This window comes from Delphinus delphis, chromosome 5 (assembly GCF_949987515.2).
Source record: "Delphinus delphis chromosome 5, mDelDel1.2, whole genome shotgun sequence".
Classification (NCBI taxonomy): domain Eukaryota; kingdom Metazoa; phylum Chordata; class Mammalia; order Artiodactyla; family Delphinidae; genus Delphinus; species Delphinus delphis.
Window position 1 is genome coordinate 19,475,605 of NC_082687.1, and position 14,366 is coordinate 19,489,970.

Here is a 14,366-nt window from a genome sequence, read left to right on the forward strand (position 1 = left end):
ATGTCCCCCTCTTTCATTTTTCATGTTATTAATTTGTGTCTTCTGCTTGTTCACATGCTCGCTTGCTCTCTGTCTCTCTCCCTCTCTCTCTCTCTTCCCCTTCTGTTAGCTTGGCTAGAGGCTTATGAATTTTACTGATCATTTTGGAGAACCAACTTTTGGTTTCATTGTTTTTTTTTCTTTTTTCTCCAATTTTCAATTTCATTGATTTCTGTTCTAATTCTTATTTCTTTTCTTCTGCTTACTTTGAATTTAATTGGCTCTTCATTTTTAGTTACCTAAGGTGGAAACTTAAATTTGGTTTTAGATCTTGCTTCTTTTCTAATACATGTACTCAATGCTAACAATTTGCCTCTAAGCACTGCTTTTGCTGCATCTCACACATTTTGCTGTTATATTTTTATTTTCATTCAGTTCAAAATATTTTTTTAATTTCTTTTGAGATTTCTTCTTTGAGCCATGTATTATTTAGAAGTATGTTGTTTAATCTCCATATATTTGGGGATTTCTCAGTTATCTTTCTGTTACTGATTTCTAGTTTAATTTTATTGTGGTCTGAGAGCAGACATTGTTCAATTTCTATTCTTTTAAATTTGTTAAGGTGTGTTTTATGGCTCAGAATGAGTTCTATCTTAGTGAATGTTCCATGTGAGCTTGCAAAAAAATGTATATTCTGTTTCTGTTGGATGAAGCAGTCTATAAATGTCAATTATATGCAGTTTATTAATGGTGTTGTTGAGTTCAATTACATCCTTACTGATTTTCTGCCTGCTGTTTCTGTCCATTTCTGAGACAGAGGTGTTGAGGTTTCTAACTGTAATAGTGGATTCATCTGTTTCTTTTTGAAGTTCTATTAGTTTTTGCATCGCATGGTTTCACACTCTGTTGCTAGGTGTACGCACATTAAGAATTGTCATGTCTTCTTGAAGAATTCACCCCTTTATCATTATGTAATGTCCTTCTTTATCCCTGATAACTTTTCTTACTTTAAAGTCTGCTCTGTCTGAAATTAATGTAGCTACTGTTGCTTTCCTTTGTTTAGTATTAGCATGGTGTATTTTTCCATCCATTTACTTTTAATCATTATATGTTTCTATATTTAAAGTGGGTTTCTTGTAAACAACATAGGTGGGTCTTGTTATTTGATCCACTGTGATAATCTGTTTTTTAATTGGTGCATTTAGACCTTGGCATTCAAAATGATTACTGATATAGTTGGATGAATATCTACCATATTCATTAGTGTTTTCTGTTTTGCTCCCCTTGTTCTTTATTCCTATTTTTGTCTTCTACTCTTTTTCTGCCATTTGTGATTTTAATTGAGCATTTTATATGATTCCATTTTTCTACTTTTTTAGCATAGAAGTTATACTTAAAAAATAATTTTTTTTAGGGTTTATCCTAGAGTTTGCAATATGCATTTACAGCTAATTCAAGTCTACTTTCAAATAACACTGTATCACTTCATAGGTAGTATTATTAACTTATAATAATAAAATGATCATAATTCTTCCTTTCTATACTTTATATCATTGCTTTCATTTATTTTATTTATAAACATACACAAGCATATATAGGTAAATATTTATATAAGATATGTACATAAGCATACATTATTGGATATATTGTTGCTATTATTATCTTGAACAAACTGTTATCTTCTAGATCAATCACAAATAAGAAAAATATTTATTTTACCTTCAGTTATTCCTTCTTCGATGCTCTCCCTTCATTATGCAGATCTGAATTTCTGATCTATATTATTTTTCTTCTCACTAAAGAACTTCTTTTTTCTTTCAGGCAGGTCCACTGATAATAAATTATCTCAATATTTGTTTGTCTGAGAAAATCTCTATTTTTCCTTCAGCTTTAAAAGATAATTTCACAGAGTACAGAATTCTGGGTAGGTGGTTTATTTCTCTTATACTTTTAAGTATTTCACTCCACTCTCTTGCTTGCATGGTTTCTGAGGATAAGTCAGATATAATTCTTATCTTTGTTCCTTTATAGGTAAGGATTTTTTTCCTCTAGCTTTTTCTCAAATTTTGTTTGTTTTTGATTTTCTGCAGTTTGAAGATGATATCCCTAGGTATATCCCATTTTGGCGGGGGGGGGAATTTTCCTAGTTGGTGTTCTCTGAACTTCCTGGATCTGTGATTTAGTGTCTGACATTAATTTGGGGAAATTCTCAGTCATTATTTTTTGAAATATTTCTTCTCTTCCTTTCTCTCTTTCTTCTACTTCTGGTATTCCCATTATGTATATGTTACACTTTTCATAGTTGTCCCACAGTCCTCGGATATTCTGTCAATTTTTTTCTTTAGTCTTTGTTCTCTTTGCTCTTCAGTTTTCCAGGATTCTATTGATATATCCTCTAGCTCAGAGATTCTTTCCTTAGTCATGTCCAGTCTTTACTAATAAATCCATCAAAGACATTCTCTGTTTCTGTTACAGTGTTTTTAATCTCTAGCACTTTCTTATGGCTCTTAGGATTTCCATCTCTGTGCTTACATTGCCTATCTGTTCTTGCATTCTGTCTAATTTTTTATTATTATTATTTTTTTGCGGGCCTCTCACTGTTGTGGCCTCTCCCATTGCGGAGCACAGGCTCCAGACACGCAGGCTCAGCGGCCATGGCTCACGGGCCCAGCCGCTCCGCGGCCTATGGGATCTTCCCGGACCGGGGCACGAACCCGCATCCCCTGCATCGGCAGACGGACTCTCAACCACTGCGCCACCAGGGAAGCCCTAATTTTTTTTTTTTTTAAACATCTTTATTGGAGTATAATCGCTTTACAATGGTATGTTAGTTTCTGCTGTATAACCAAGTGAATAAGCTATACATAAACATATATCCCCATATCTCCTCCCTCTTGCATCTCCCTCCCACCCTCCCTATCCCACCCCTCTAGGTGGACACAAAGCACTGAGCTGATCTCCCTGTGCCATGCGGCTGCTTCCCACTAGCTATCTATTTTACATTTGGTAGTGTATATATGTCCATGCCACATTATAGCCCTTAGCATTCTAATCAGAGTTGTTTTAAATTCCCAGTCTGATAGTTCCAACATCCCTGCCATGTCTGATTCTACTGCTTTCTCTGGTCTCTTCAATTTGTGTTTTCTACCTTTTGGTATGCCTTGTAATTTTTCTTGATAACTATACATAATATACTCTATAAAAAGAACTGCTGTAAATAAGCCTTTAATAATGTGGTGGTGAGGTGTGGTGGAGAGGAGGCTTTCTAGAGTTCTGTGATTAGGTTTCAGTCCTTTAGTGAGCCTATGCCTCTGGACTGTGGACCTCACAAGAGTTTCTCAGGTTTTTTTTCTCCCCTTTAGGTGAGAGAGGATTATTCCAGTGGGCTGCAGTTGGGTATTTCTCTTCCTCTGGTCGATTAGAATGTGGTAATACCCCAGCAGATCTGGCTCTGATTAACTAGTTTCCACCCAGGGCAGGCCTTGTTAAGAAGAACAGAGTGTGCTGGAGTATTTAAAGATGTTTCCGGTTCCATTGAAGCAGGAGGGCATGTTCCCCAGTATTTGCTGTGGGAATCTTATCAAGCTCCTAGAGGTAAATTTCAAAATATTGTGTTCCCCCCACCTTTTGGCTGAATTCCCCTGGAGTTTTTAACTCTTAGACTTGTCCTCATTGAGTGTCCAGCAATTTGTCAATTACGGTTCAGGTTTCTCTACCCTGGCACTGGCTGCTGGGGCCGTTTCCACTCCTGAGTTTCTGCTCTGGTAAGCTGAGACTCTCTATCCACCTGCCTGTCTCTCCAGCCTTGGGGGCAGCAGTTTGTGCTGTGTCCACGCCTCTCTTAAGAATCAAAGAAAAGTTATTGATTTTTTTAGTCTGTTCAACTTTTTGTTTGTTAGGTTGGAGTGGCAACTTCCAAAGCTCCTTAAATATGGAACCTGCAGGAAGTCCTATACTTCTTATTTTACTAAAATGGGAACCTACAAAATTGACAATTTTGTAACTTGATTTTTTTCACTTATATCATAAACTTGTTCCTTGTTGTTAAATATTCTTTGATGGAATTTTAATTAGTGACAGTATCTTTTATCACATTACACATTTTTCATCTGGTCCCTTATTGCTTCAACTGCTCCCAGTTTTCTGCATTATAAACAGTGCTTCTGTGAACATTCATAGAGGTAAATCTTTTGTACATCCATGATTATGTCCTCAGGGTAAAGAAAATAGCTCTTCTTAACCTAATACCACAGATGAATTAGCAGAAAACATCCTAGATACTGCTGCAGTGGAACAACTTACACCTTTTAAGATATATAAAATGAAATCAGTTTCCTTGTTCTTTCTTCAGTTCACAAAGTGATTGAGCCAGTTCTATACAACCTTTCACTAATTTGGTGTGTGTGTGTGTGTGTGTGTGTGTGTGTGTGTGTGTGTGTGTGTATGAGAGAGAAAGAGAGAGTGAGAGAGAGAGAGAATGAGACTGCTTATGGAAGTGTTTAAAATTGTTAGAGAAATAAAGGCTGTTTCTCATTTCATTTCAAGCAAGACTAGTACTGGGAGAATCTGGAAATCCCAGGTGCTTTTGTACTTTTATTCTGTAACTTTCATAAGACAGAAAAAAAAAGAATCCGAAACAAAACTGTCTCCTTCTTAGATGTGGCATGGAGACAGCTCCTCTCCAGAGGACATCACTTTTGTTACTCTGCTTTTCTGATAGAATTACCTGTATGAAACTGCTGACTTCACTTTCTGGATGCAATGAAACCAGAATTCTAGCCAACTTCATCTAAATTGCCTTTGACTCTTCTTCCTTTTTATCCTGTCAATTCCCTTTTGCCAAAGACCACTAGGACACACCTGTCCTTGAACTATTTTTTTTTGCTAGTTGCAATGAAGAGAAGGCCACCATGGAGAACCATGGGACACCTCAGGAAGACTGTATTAAGAAAAGACTCATTGTAGGATTTAGGGTTGCATTAAATGATTTGAGGAAGGGTTCCTGGAAGTAGGGCTTTGCTATAGTTTGCTTGCTGTCAAAAAGCACATGTAATTTTATGGTTTCGTGTATTAACAACTTATTGAGAAGCAGGGTAACCAGCTATACCAGTATACTTGAAACTGAGGGGGTTTCTGGGACACAGCGTTTTCAGTGCCCAAACCAAAAATATCCCAAGCAGACTGGGAGGAGCTGGTTACCCTACCCTACCTGGAAGGCAAGAGAAGTGAAAAGAGGCTGAGACTGGAATTGGTAAAGAAACAACATCATTCACAGGAGCCAGGATTCAGGATGTTTGGTTATTTTGTGGTTTGGACAGCGTTCATGTTTTTGCCTGGATTCAGACATGATTACAAAGTGGTCTGATCTCTGACTTGAGCCATCATGGTGACAGGTGGCCTTGTCCGATGGGGATGTTCTGCAAAATTGGTTGATGTTCCGTAGGAGAACAGGAGGCCACCTTCTAGCAACACCAAGGCCTTCACACGGTATCAGGCCAGTATCTAGCTGTCAGGAGCTGTCTTCCTTTTCTCCAATTCCCTTCTTTGAGGATTTGAGAGATACATTTGAGGTTGGCCTAAGTTGACAGTTGTGAGAGTCTCTAGTGGTGAGAGCCTTGGTTCCAGTCATATTGGTTCTGTGCCCTAATAAAATGCTCTGGGCTTTGAAACATTGAGTAATAAAAGTATTATCCATCTCTCTTAACACAACTCTTCTTCAATAGGGAAAAGTGTCTTAATGATTGAGACGATGCTAAGTTAATAACTGTTAAATGTTTTAAAAATCAAATACTTTTTTCCCTTCTTTGAGATTCAAAATTCACATTAGCATATTTTAGTGTTCTTAGTAATACTGCCATAAAGAAACCCAACTTATTTAATTCAGGACACTTTTTTCACAGAACACATTAACATTTTGATGAACACTAATATTTCACTATTAAACTAGTGTTTCATAGAAATACTAGTTTATTTAGTGATTGTCTCCTAGTTATGCTTTTTGTTTTTAAAATTAGAAATATATGTGAAGGGTAAATAATTGTTCTGATTTAAAATGAATAAATTTTCTTAATTATAGGCATTGAAAAGAAATAGCTTCATGTTTTTCAGATTTATTGTTTTAATATTAAGAGACAATATTAAATGGTGATTGGATTTTTTTGGGGAAAATACTTAACTAGTGGATGAAAATATTATGTATTTGATTTAGTTTAGTAGCTTACGGTTATAATACTAGTTAACTTATGAAGCATTATTTTAATTATTAACATTGGTTCATTTACTTTAGCTGTCTTAAACTCAGTTTGGTTGTCCCACATATTAATTGTTTAGCAATTATAAATAAATCAATTGTTTAACAATTAGTTTTTATAGCAATGGAGGAAATAATATGGCCTTAGCTATATTGTAATCTACATTCATGAACTTTCCTCTAGGTTCTGAGGACTACCTTGAGGTCATTATTCCAACAGACCTAAGAGTGGAACATTCTGGGCAAATAAGTGAGAGAAAGGAAATTGAAGAATTATCAGAAGCTTCAAGAAGCACCATATCACAGGCAGTGGTGCTTCCCGCTGAGATTCCATGTGAGGTCAGTAAAGACACCTTGTTATTTAAGTGACTGCATTATTTTAATGGATACTGCATTTCACTAGAATGTAACTAACACTAGAAGCTACAACATAGAGGCATTTTTGTCTACTCTGTTCATGGCAATGTCCTCAGAACCCAGAACAATATCTGGTAGTGGGCATTTGATACATATTTGTTGAATAATAAAGTATTGAAACATATATGAAAGCATCATTTTATTAAATGTTACTTGATGTGTTACAGATTTACAATTGCTATATATATCAAGCTATTTAAAAGAAAGTTGGATTCATATTAACCAGATCAAGGATTTTATTTTCATAAAAGGAATTACATTCTTGAATAGAATTTGAAAATACTTATTTTTTATGGCCACTGATTTTTAAATTATAAAACATATATCAAAGGCCTACATTATGAAGTGGAACTATCAGAGAGCTAGAAGAGCTGGTCCTTTGGGGAATAAAAGTATAATGTTAGAGGGAGTGGATTTCTCAGGAGGTGACTGTATGAACACATGTTGCCAACATGTCTTCCTTCTAAGTCTTCATTGGACTGAGCCACTAAAATAAGCCTACTGCTAGAGCTTGACCAAAACTTGGGCTTCGTGATCTCCAGACAATAAAAAGATGCTGGTCCTCAGTGTCTATGGTGTGCTTGACCAGGAAGAGCAAAAGATACAGGACGACCTTGAGAGCTGCATGAGAGGGTCCTTCAGGTGGACGCCGGTAGGTGAATGTGACAGGAGCTGCACTTGTCTGCTTACTGGGAGGCATATTTTGGAAGAGAATCCCCTGATCCTGATGATACCACCAGCCCTGGGAGAAGCAGAACGTTCTGTGCAGTTTGGGAAAGCTTAATTCCCTCACCTCCAGACCCCATCCCCAAACAGGAGAATCACCGTTTTATTATGTTATCGGTTCCAGAGGAACAAAAACTTCTTTGACACTCCCTTAAAGACCCCAGGAAATGAAACTGTACAGGTTTGAGGCAACTGAGATAGAGGATCAGGCAAAGAACAATTGCAACCTACTTGAGGAAGGGAGATCAGGCCAAACAAGCAGAACCAGTGGCTCCTATTGAGTCAGAAATAATGGAAGAGACGGAAATAAATAGAAGAGACTATAAAATGGAAATTAGAACTGTTCTCAAGTAGGGAAAGTCAAAGCAAAAAAAGAAAAAAAAAAAACCCTCTGGAACTAAAAATTGCTCACCAGGAATTATGCAATGAGTCTAAATAGCTGCTTTCAAAAATATCTGCAAGAGTAAAATTTGAACAGTATAAAACCTTTCCATTATTAAATTGCAGAGAAATCAAAATCCAAAACTTAAACCCCACTGCCCTCCAAGCAGAGATAGCTCACTCAGATGGCTGAGCAGGATGAAGGTTCTTTCAGTAACAGAACTGTGGGCTTTTACTGACATGGATACAATTCTTTCAGACCCTCTGCAGTTAAATTATTTCAATTCCAAATCTCTCTTGGGTACCCCACTTTTTTTTGTGTGTGTGGTACGTGGGCCTCTCACTGTTGTGGCCTCTCCCGTTGCGGAGCACAGGCTCCGGACGCGCAGGCTCAGTGGTCATGGCTCACGGGCCCAGCCGCTCCGCGGCATGTGGAATCCTCATGCCGGGCATGAACCCGCATCCCCTGCATCAGCAGGCGGACTCTCAACCAATGCGCCACCAGGGAAGCCTGGTACCCCACTTTTTAAACAGTCCTAAGAGTTGAAAGGTCATATAAGATTATTTTAGCAGCAGACCTACACATTAAAAAATTGAAATAAACAAATCCCTGGACCAAAAATAGTCATCCCAGTCAAAACCTTGTGTTCTCAGAACCTAGATCTTAGTATAGTCTGAATCTAAGTCCCAATTTCCAAGCATCACAGGAAAGATTATTTGTATCCAAATGAGTGAAAATCATTTTTCAGATTTGCCAGGGTAACGTTCAGTCTATGCCAATTGTCTGAAAGCACAACCTTTGAACATTTCTGAGAAGTCTTTGAATTACTGGGTAAGTAGAGTCCGCTTAAGGATACGACCTCCTTTCTCTGGAAGTGATATTTTGAGACTTCCCTGCCATGGTATAAAAATCTAGAAATTTACAAGACTCTCCTTGCCAGTCACCAGGTCATATTTGAGATGTGCCTCTTTCCCACCCAGTATCTTCAAAATCTATGGATTTCCCCTTATGGTTTTATGTTTCCAGCATGCTGGTGCTGAGTTGACTGGTTCAATCTAATGGCATCATCTTCATTCTCTCTGATGACCAGAGAATTAGTTTTAGTCTCACCTGTTGCCTCTTGCTGCAGAACTGCTTGGGTCTGCGGACCTGCTCCTGGAGAGGTGCTCTCCCTGTTCCCTCCTCTGCTCTGGAGAAGCAGCATAAGTAGATAGTTTAACTGAGGCAGCAGGTAAGGCTGCTGTTGCTTTTGACCCCAGGAGCCTGGCAGTATTGATCCCTCTGCTGAGTCATCTTTCCCAGCATTGTTCCTTTCCATGGATTTCGGATTTCCTGGACCTTGAAATTTTGTGCCCCTTCAAAAATAGCAGAAAAAAGGTTTTTTTCTTCAACAGTTTTTTTTTCATGCACTAGTGAAGATGTGCCTGCAGTGTTCTGTTTATGTAAGTTATTCCCTGTCTTTTTAAGAAATACCTAAATGAGTTTTAACAGTTTAATTCTGCTGCTTAATTTTGCCTCTTTTCTAGGATTAGCAATATTTGTTCTACTTTAGTATGTGTTAAGCTTTTTTTTGTTTTGGTTGGTGTGGGCCAGGATATTTGCTTTTCTAGCATATTCTTCCTGATTTTGTCTTGTATAGGGTAATTGATCACGAGAGGTATGAAATCAGTGAATTCTGAGCCTGCTAATAATAAGCACATCCATTGTTCAGATGAATCTTATCCAGTTTTTGTCCTTGATGAATAATCCACCTGGGAGGCGTTCTTCCATTGGAATAACATCTAAACCAGAACCGGACCTGGTCTATTATCTGCTAGCTTCTTTTCCCTTTGCTGTGTATTTACTCCAAAGTCCTAATTTTATTAATTTCTCAGGCAGATTCCCTCAGAGCAGTGGTTCTTATCTGGGACTGATTTGACTGTCTCTCCCAAAGGGATATTTGGCAAAGTCTGCAGTCAGATTTGTTGTCATAACTGGGGGGTTGCTACCGGCATCTGGTGGGTAGAAGCCAGGGATGCTGCTAAACATCTACAGTGCACAGGGCAGTCCCCACAGCAGTGACTTCTCTGGTTCAAACATGTCAGTACTGCCAAGGATAAAGCCTGCCCCAGATGATAGGAAGTACATTCATGCCTCTTAATAATAGGTCACTTTCAAATCACCTAGTAATGGCATCAAGGAGGCAGTGCTCTTCTTCAGAGGCTTGTCTGCAGTCCTGCCAGTTGTTCTATGATCACTTGTTAGAGCTGCATCATCTCTAAAAAGTGATTCAGTCACTGGATTTTTTTTAATAGATTTGGCCTGAATCTTTAAGAGAGAGCCTATGAATGTTTTCCTCAATGGCCCTCTCGGAAGTACTGCGGTTTGCTCCCAGATGCCTCTTGCCTCTCCTGTGATTTCTCTGAGCCCCAGTCAGGGGTCAGGAATGGCCTCTCTATTGCTTCTTCAGTAGCACCATCCTAAAGGGCAGTCAAGAGTGAGCTTATTTTTTCTATCTTGTTTTACCTGTGTAGGCAGGACTTCAATGTCATTCTCCCTTCCTTTTGATAGAATCTGCTGCAGTCGCAGCTTTTCTCCACCCCAAACCTCTTTACTTCCTTTGGTATAATTAACTGATATTTCTTTATATTTATGTTATTCTCCCACTGCTACTGTTCCGATAAGACTGAAATATGCTTTTAAAAGTAGTCTGGTCACTTGTTGATTTCTTGAGGAAATTTAGTTCTTAAAGTTCTAGCATAACCAGAAAAGGCCTTTTAAGGGGGCTTATCAGCGTTTGGATCTATATTAATTTCATTGTCATTTTTCTATCTGAATCCTAGAACGTGGCGTATTCCCTAATAAAGACCTTCATTTTATTTGACCTTCACTGGTGTTTAGCTTTGTGGCTGCAACCATAATATGAGACTCCAAACCTAAATCTGTGTAGACCACAGATTATATAACCAGTGACTCTAGTGAAACTCTGAGAATATATAAAGGGGTGTGACTTGTAGAAGGGCCCACAGGCAAACTACAAAAACTTCAGAGATTAGCTCCTACCTCTTCACTCGTTGGCACTGAATCCAGTTTAAAACAATACACAGAAGCTAACAGCACTGCCCACTTATTTCTGACACCAAGTTACACACTAGTCCTTGGTAGCCAACCTTAACTTAAAGTCAAGTCCTGTGATTTAATTGAAAAATACAGTTAAAGCAGCAAAAGATTATTATGTGTATCAATGCCTAAAATGTCTGTGTTGTGAAGTATTACCCCTTTCGAGATAAGGTTTTACGATGACAAAAGATATTTTTTCCCTGTAACCACGTGGTTCTCAAACTAAGCAGCATATAGAGATTACTAGGGGAGGTTTTAAAAAATAATAATGTCTGGGCTTCCCTGGTGGCGCAGTGGTTGAGAGTCCCCCTGCCGATGCAGGGGACCCAGGTTCGTGCCGCAGTCTGGGAAGATCCCACATGCCGCAGAGCGGCTGGGCCCGTGAGCCGTGGCCGCTGAGCCTGCGCGTCCGGAGCCTGTGCTCTGCAACGGGAGAGGCCACAACAGTGAGAGGCCCACGTACCACAAAAAAGAAAAAGAAAAGTAATAATGTCTGAATCCTACCCCCAGAGATTCCGATGTAAATGGTCTGAGTTATGGCCTGGAGACTGGGAGTTTTAAAAGCTTCCCAGGTGATTCTGAAGGTGAGAATTAACAGCCAAATTTGGAACCATTGCCATAACCTAATCCTTGCTCTGCTGTCACGGGTCAGATCAGGGTCAGCTGCAGGGACTTGCACAGCGCTGGCTTAATGAGGCCCATGCACCTGTGCTTGTAGAGCTAGTGCCTATTAATTATGAATATGAAAAGAGCCATTTGTCTGTGTGCAAGTCACAGTAGTAAGCGGATATGATCCACTAAGATCAAAATCCTTTGTTACCGGTACTTAATGATTCATTAAAGCCTAAAGACACCCATCCTGACAGTCTAGAAACTCCACTACCTGTGTTGTATTGTAGACAAAGTTCCAGCCCTTTTGGTGAAGTCTCAAGGGTTGTGACCATTGCAGCGAATCTGTAGAGTCTGGAAGTGATAATTATTATAACTCTTTCTCTTTCTGAATGGTCAGAGCCAAATAAGGGATAAACAGAGAAGTCAGAAAGATTGAGAGCAAAGTAACAGCTTCATAACCGGTAACACTAAATTGATGACCATTTGAGTGTCCTCATATTTCCTCCATTGAATTCAATGTGCCCAAATAATTATATCTTTAATTAAGATGCCCATAATAATTAAGGACAGGGCTGGACGAGTGCAGGCCTTCCCTCCTCCAAAGCCCCCCTTCGTGCATGGAGATGCAGGAAGCAGATGAAGCCGTGAGTCCTGAGGGGGATAAGGAGTAGAGCTTGCTCAATGTAAAAAAAGTCTTTTTTTTTGCGGTACGCGGGCCTCTCACTGCCGTGGCCTCTCTCATTGCGGAGCACAGGCTCCAGACGCGCAGGCTCAGCGGCCATGGCTCATGGGCCTAGCCACTCTGCGGTATGTGGGATCTTCCCGGACCGGGGCATGAACCCGTGTCCCCTGCATCGGCAGGAGGACTCTCAACCACTGTGCCACCAGGGAAGCCCCCAAAATGTTATATTTTTATAGAGGTATTCTATCTGAATTGAAAAATATATACAGATTATCTCTTATGTACCTAATTCTTACAAGATGCCGCAACGATATGAAAAAATAAAAATAGCTTCAGGATGTTTAAAATCTATCTGGGAAGCCTAGACACAGGCATGAAAAGCGTATTAAGACCAGAGGGCGTGGCTTAGAAAGGGTCAAATGAGGAGTACAGGTGCGAAATGTTTCATGATTCCTTCGGAAGTTGTGCGCGAAAGCTGAGTTGGACCTCGATGGAGAGGATACATATGGGGACATGGAGGGAGAGGAGGAACTCAAGGGCATGCCAACGTATGTACAAACAGGAACAGCTACCTAATTAGCAGGTCCCAGTGCAAAATGAAAAGGTAGGGACCTCTGTTCAAATTATTAAGCATTTCAAGCTGCAACAGCAGAACATTAAGACAAGTGCAGCGCTCTCCAAGTGCAGGGCCTGTGAAGCTGCAGAGGTTACATGCCCATGAAGCTGGTCCCGGGTACAAATGAGGTGTCAGTGCCTTCTTGGGGGTGGTCTGTATGCTTGTCTTTTGTTGAGAACTCTTCTCTGGAAATGGTTGAAAGGTGGAGTCCTACCCTCTATTAGGTAGAGAATCTGTTGCATAAGAAGCAGCCTGTGTGAGCCCTCGAGAATGAGAATGAGTTCTCTAGGTGAATAAACACTGGGAGAGGATGCTAAGGCCCACTAAGTTTGGAAAGCGAGAGGTCAAAGTTATACAAGAAGAGAGGTACTAGGGAAGAGAACTCCGAAGAAGTTTGAAGCCGAGGATCTTGGGGATCTGAGCCAAAGTGAAGTGGGAAGTCATTAAAGCTTCAGAGTAAGGAGTGAGATGTGAGCGTTAGAGGAGCTGAAGAACTGCGCTGGCAGTGAGGTCCTGTGAAGAGGAGGAAGCAGTGTGTGGGGGGCACAAGCAAAGAAACAGAGAAGTGTTTCCGACATGCAGGGTGTGTGAGGCCAGAGCAATAGGTGGAATTATGGGATCTTTTCTCGATGAGCAATTTACTCGGTGTGGAGAAATTTAGTTCAAAATAATCTGTGGACAAATATTGGAGAGTGGTAGACTCCGATGGAGACATGCCTGAAGTGGATGTGGATCAGCTGAAATGATTTTTTTTTTTTTTTTTTTTTTTTGTGTTACGCAGGCCTCTCACTGCTGTGGCCTCTCCCGTTGCGGAGCACAGGCTCCAGACGCGCAGGCTCAGCGGCCATGGCTCACGGGCCCAGCCGCTCTGCGGCATGTGGGATCTTCCCGGACCAGGGCATGAACCCATGTCCCCTGCATTGGCAGGCGGACTCTCAACCACTGCGCCACCAGGGAAGCCCTGAAATGATTTTTTTAACATCAACATATTTGTAGAAACTCTTTTTTTCAGAGCTTTAAAAATGTAAGTTTTATTGGTGGGATTTATGCTTAGGGAGATAATATTTAATAAGAGAACTTGGAAATTAATGACTTTTGGGTAAACACAATTTTATAAGAGCATGTAAATGAGGTTTCTGTTTATTTTGTGAAGGACTGAAATTTAGTTTGACTTTGAAGAAAGTCTTTGAAAGGTGATATCTGAGATAATCATAAAAATACATTTCATTTTAGTTATTTTGAAGGGTTAAACAGCAAGATGTAAGGAGTAGTACAGATTTTAAATTTAGATAGTTCTGGTTGATCTTCAGAATGTAACTCTCTGTATTAGTTACCCTATTTGTAAAAGAGAAAAATGATAGCCTTCCATTTTGGTTTTGGGGTATGTGTGTGTTTGTTTTGCTTAGGATTAAAGGAAATGGCTTTATATAAAAAGCATAATTCCTAGTATAAAATAGATGCTCAATAAGTGTTTATTCCTTCTTTTTTTCTATATTAATTCTAATCTTCTTATCCTTAATTTTCCTTCTGGATTGTTCTCAAAAGGTTTTCAGTAACCCTTTATATATTACGTATATAGATTTAGCTTTTCCACCTTAATAAA

General features: G+C 39.5%; 1 protein-coding gene across 2 annotated transcripts in view; it reads left to right on the forward strand.

The window, feature by feature from the left end:
• The window catches only part of BANK1 (B cell scaffold protein with ankyrin repeats 1), a 312,945-nt gene that overhangs the window by 76,516 nt on the left and 222,063 nt on the right, over positions 1–14,366 (forward strand). For both annotated transcript variants that reach the window (XM_060011625.1, XM_060011626.1), the window contains exon 3: positions 6,414–6,568. In XM_060011625.1, coding sequence (XP_059867608.1) covers positions 6,414–6,568 — 155 coding nt within the window. The remainder of the gene's footprint in view (positions 1–6,413; positions 6,569–14,366) is intronic.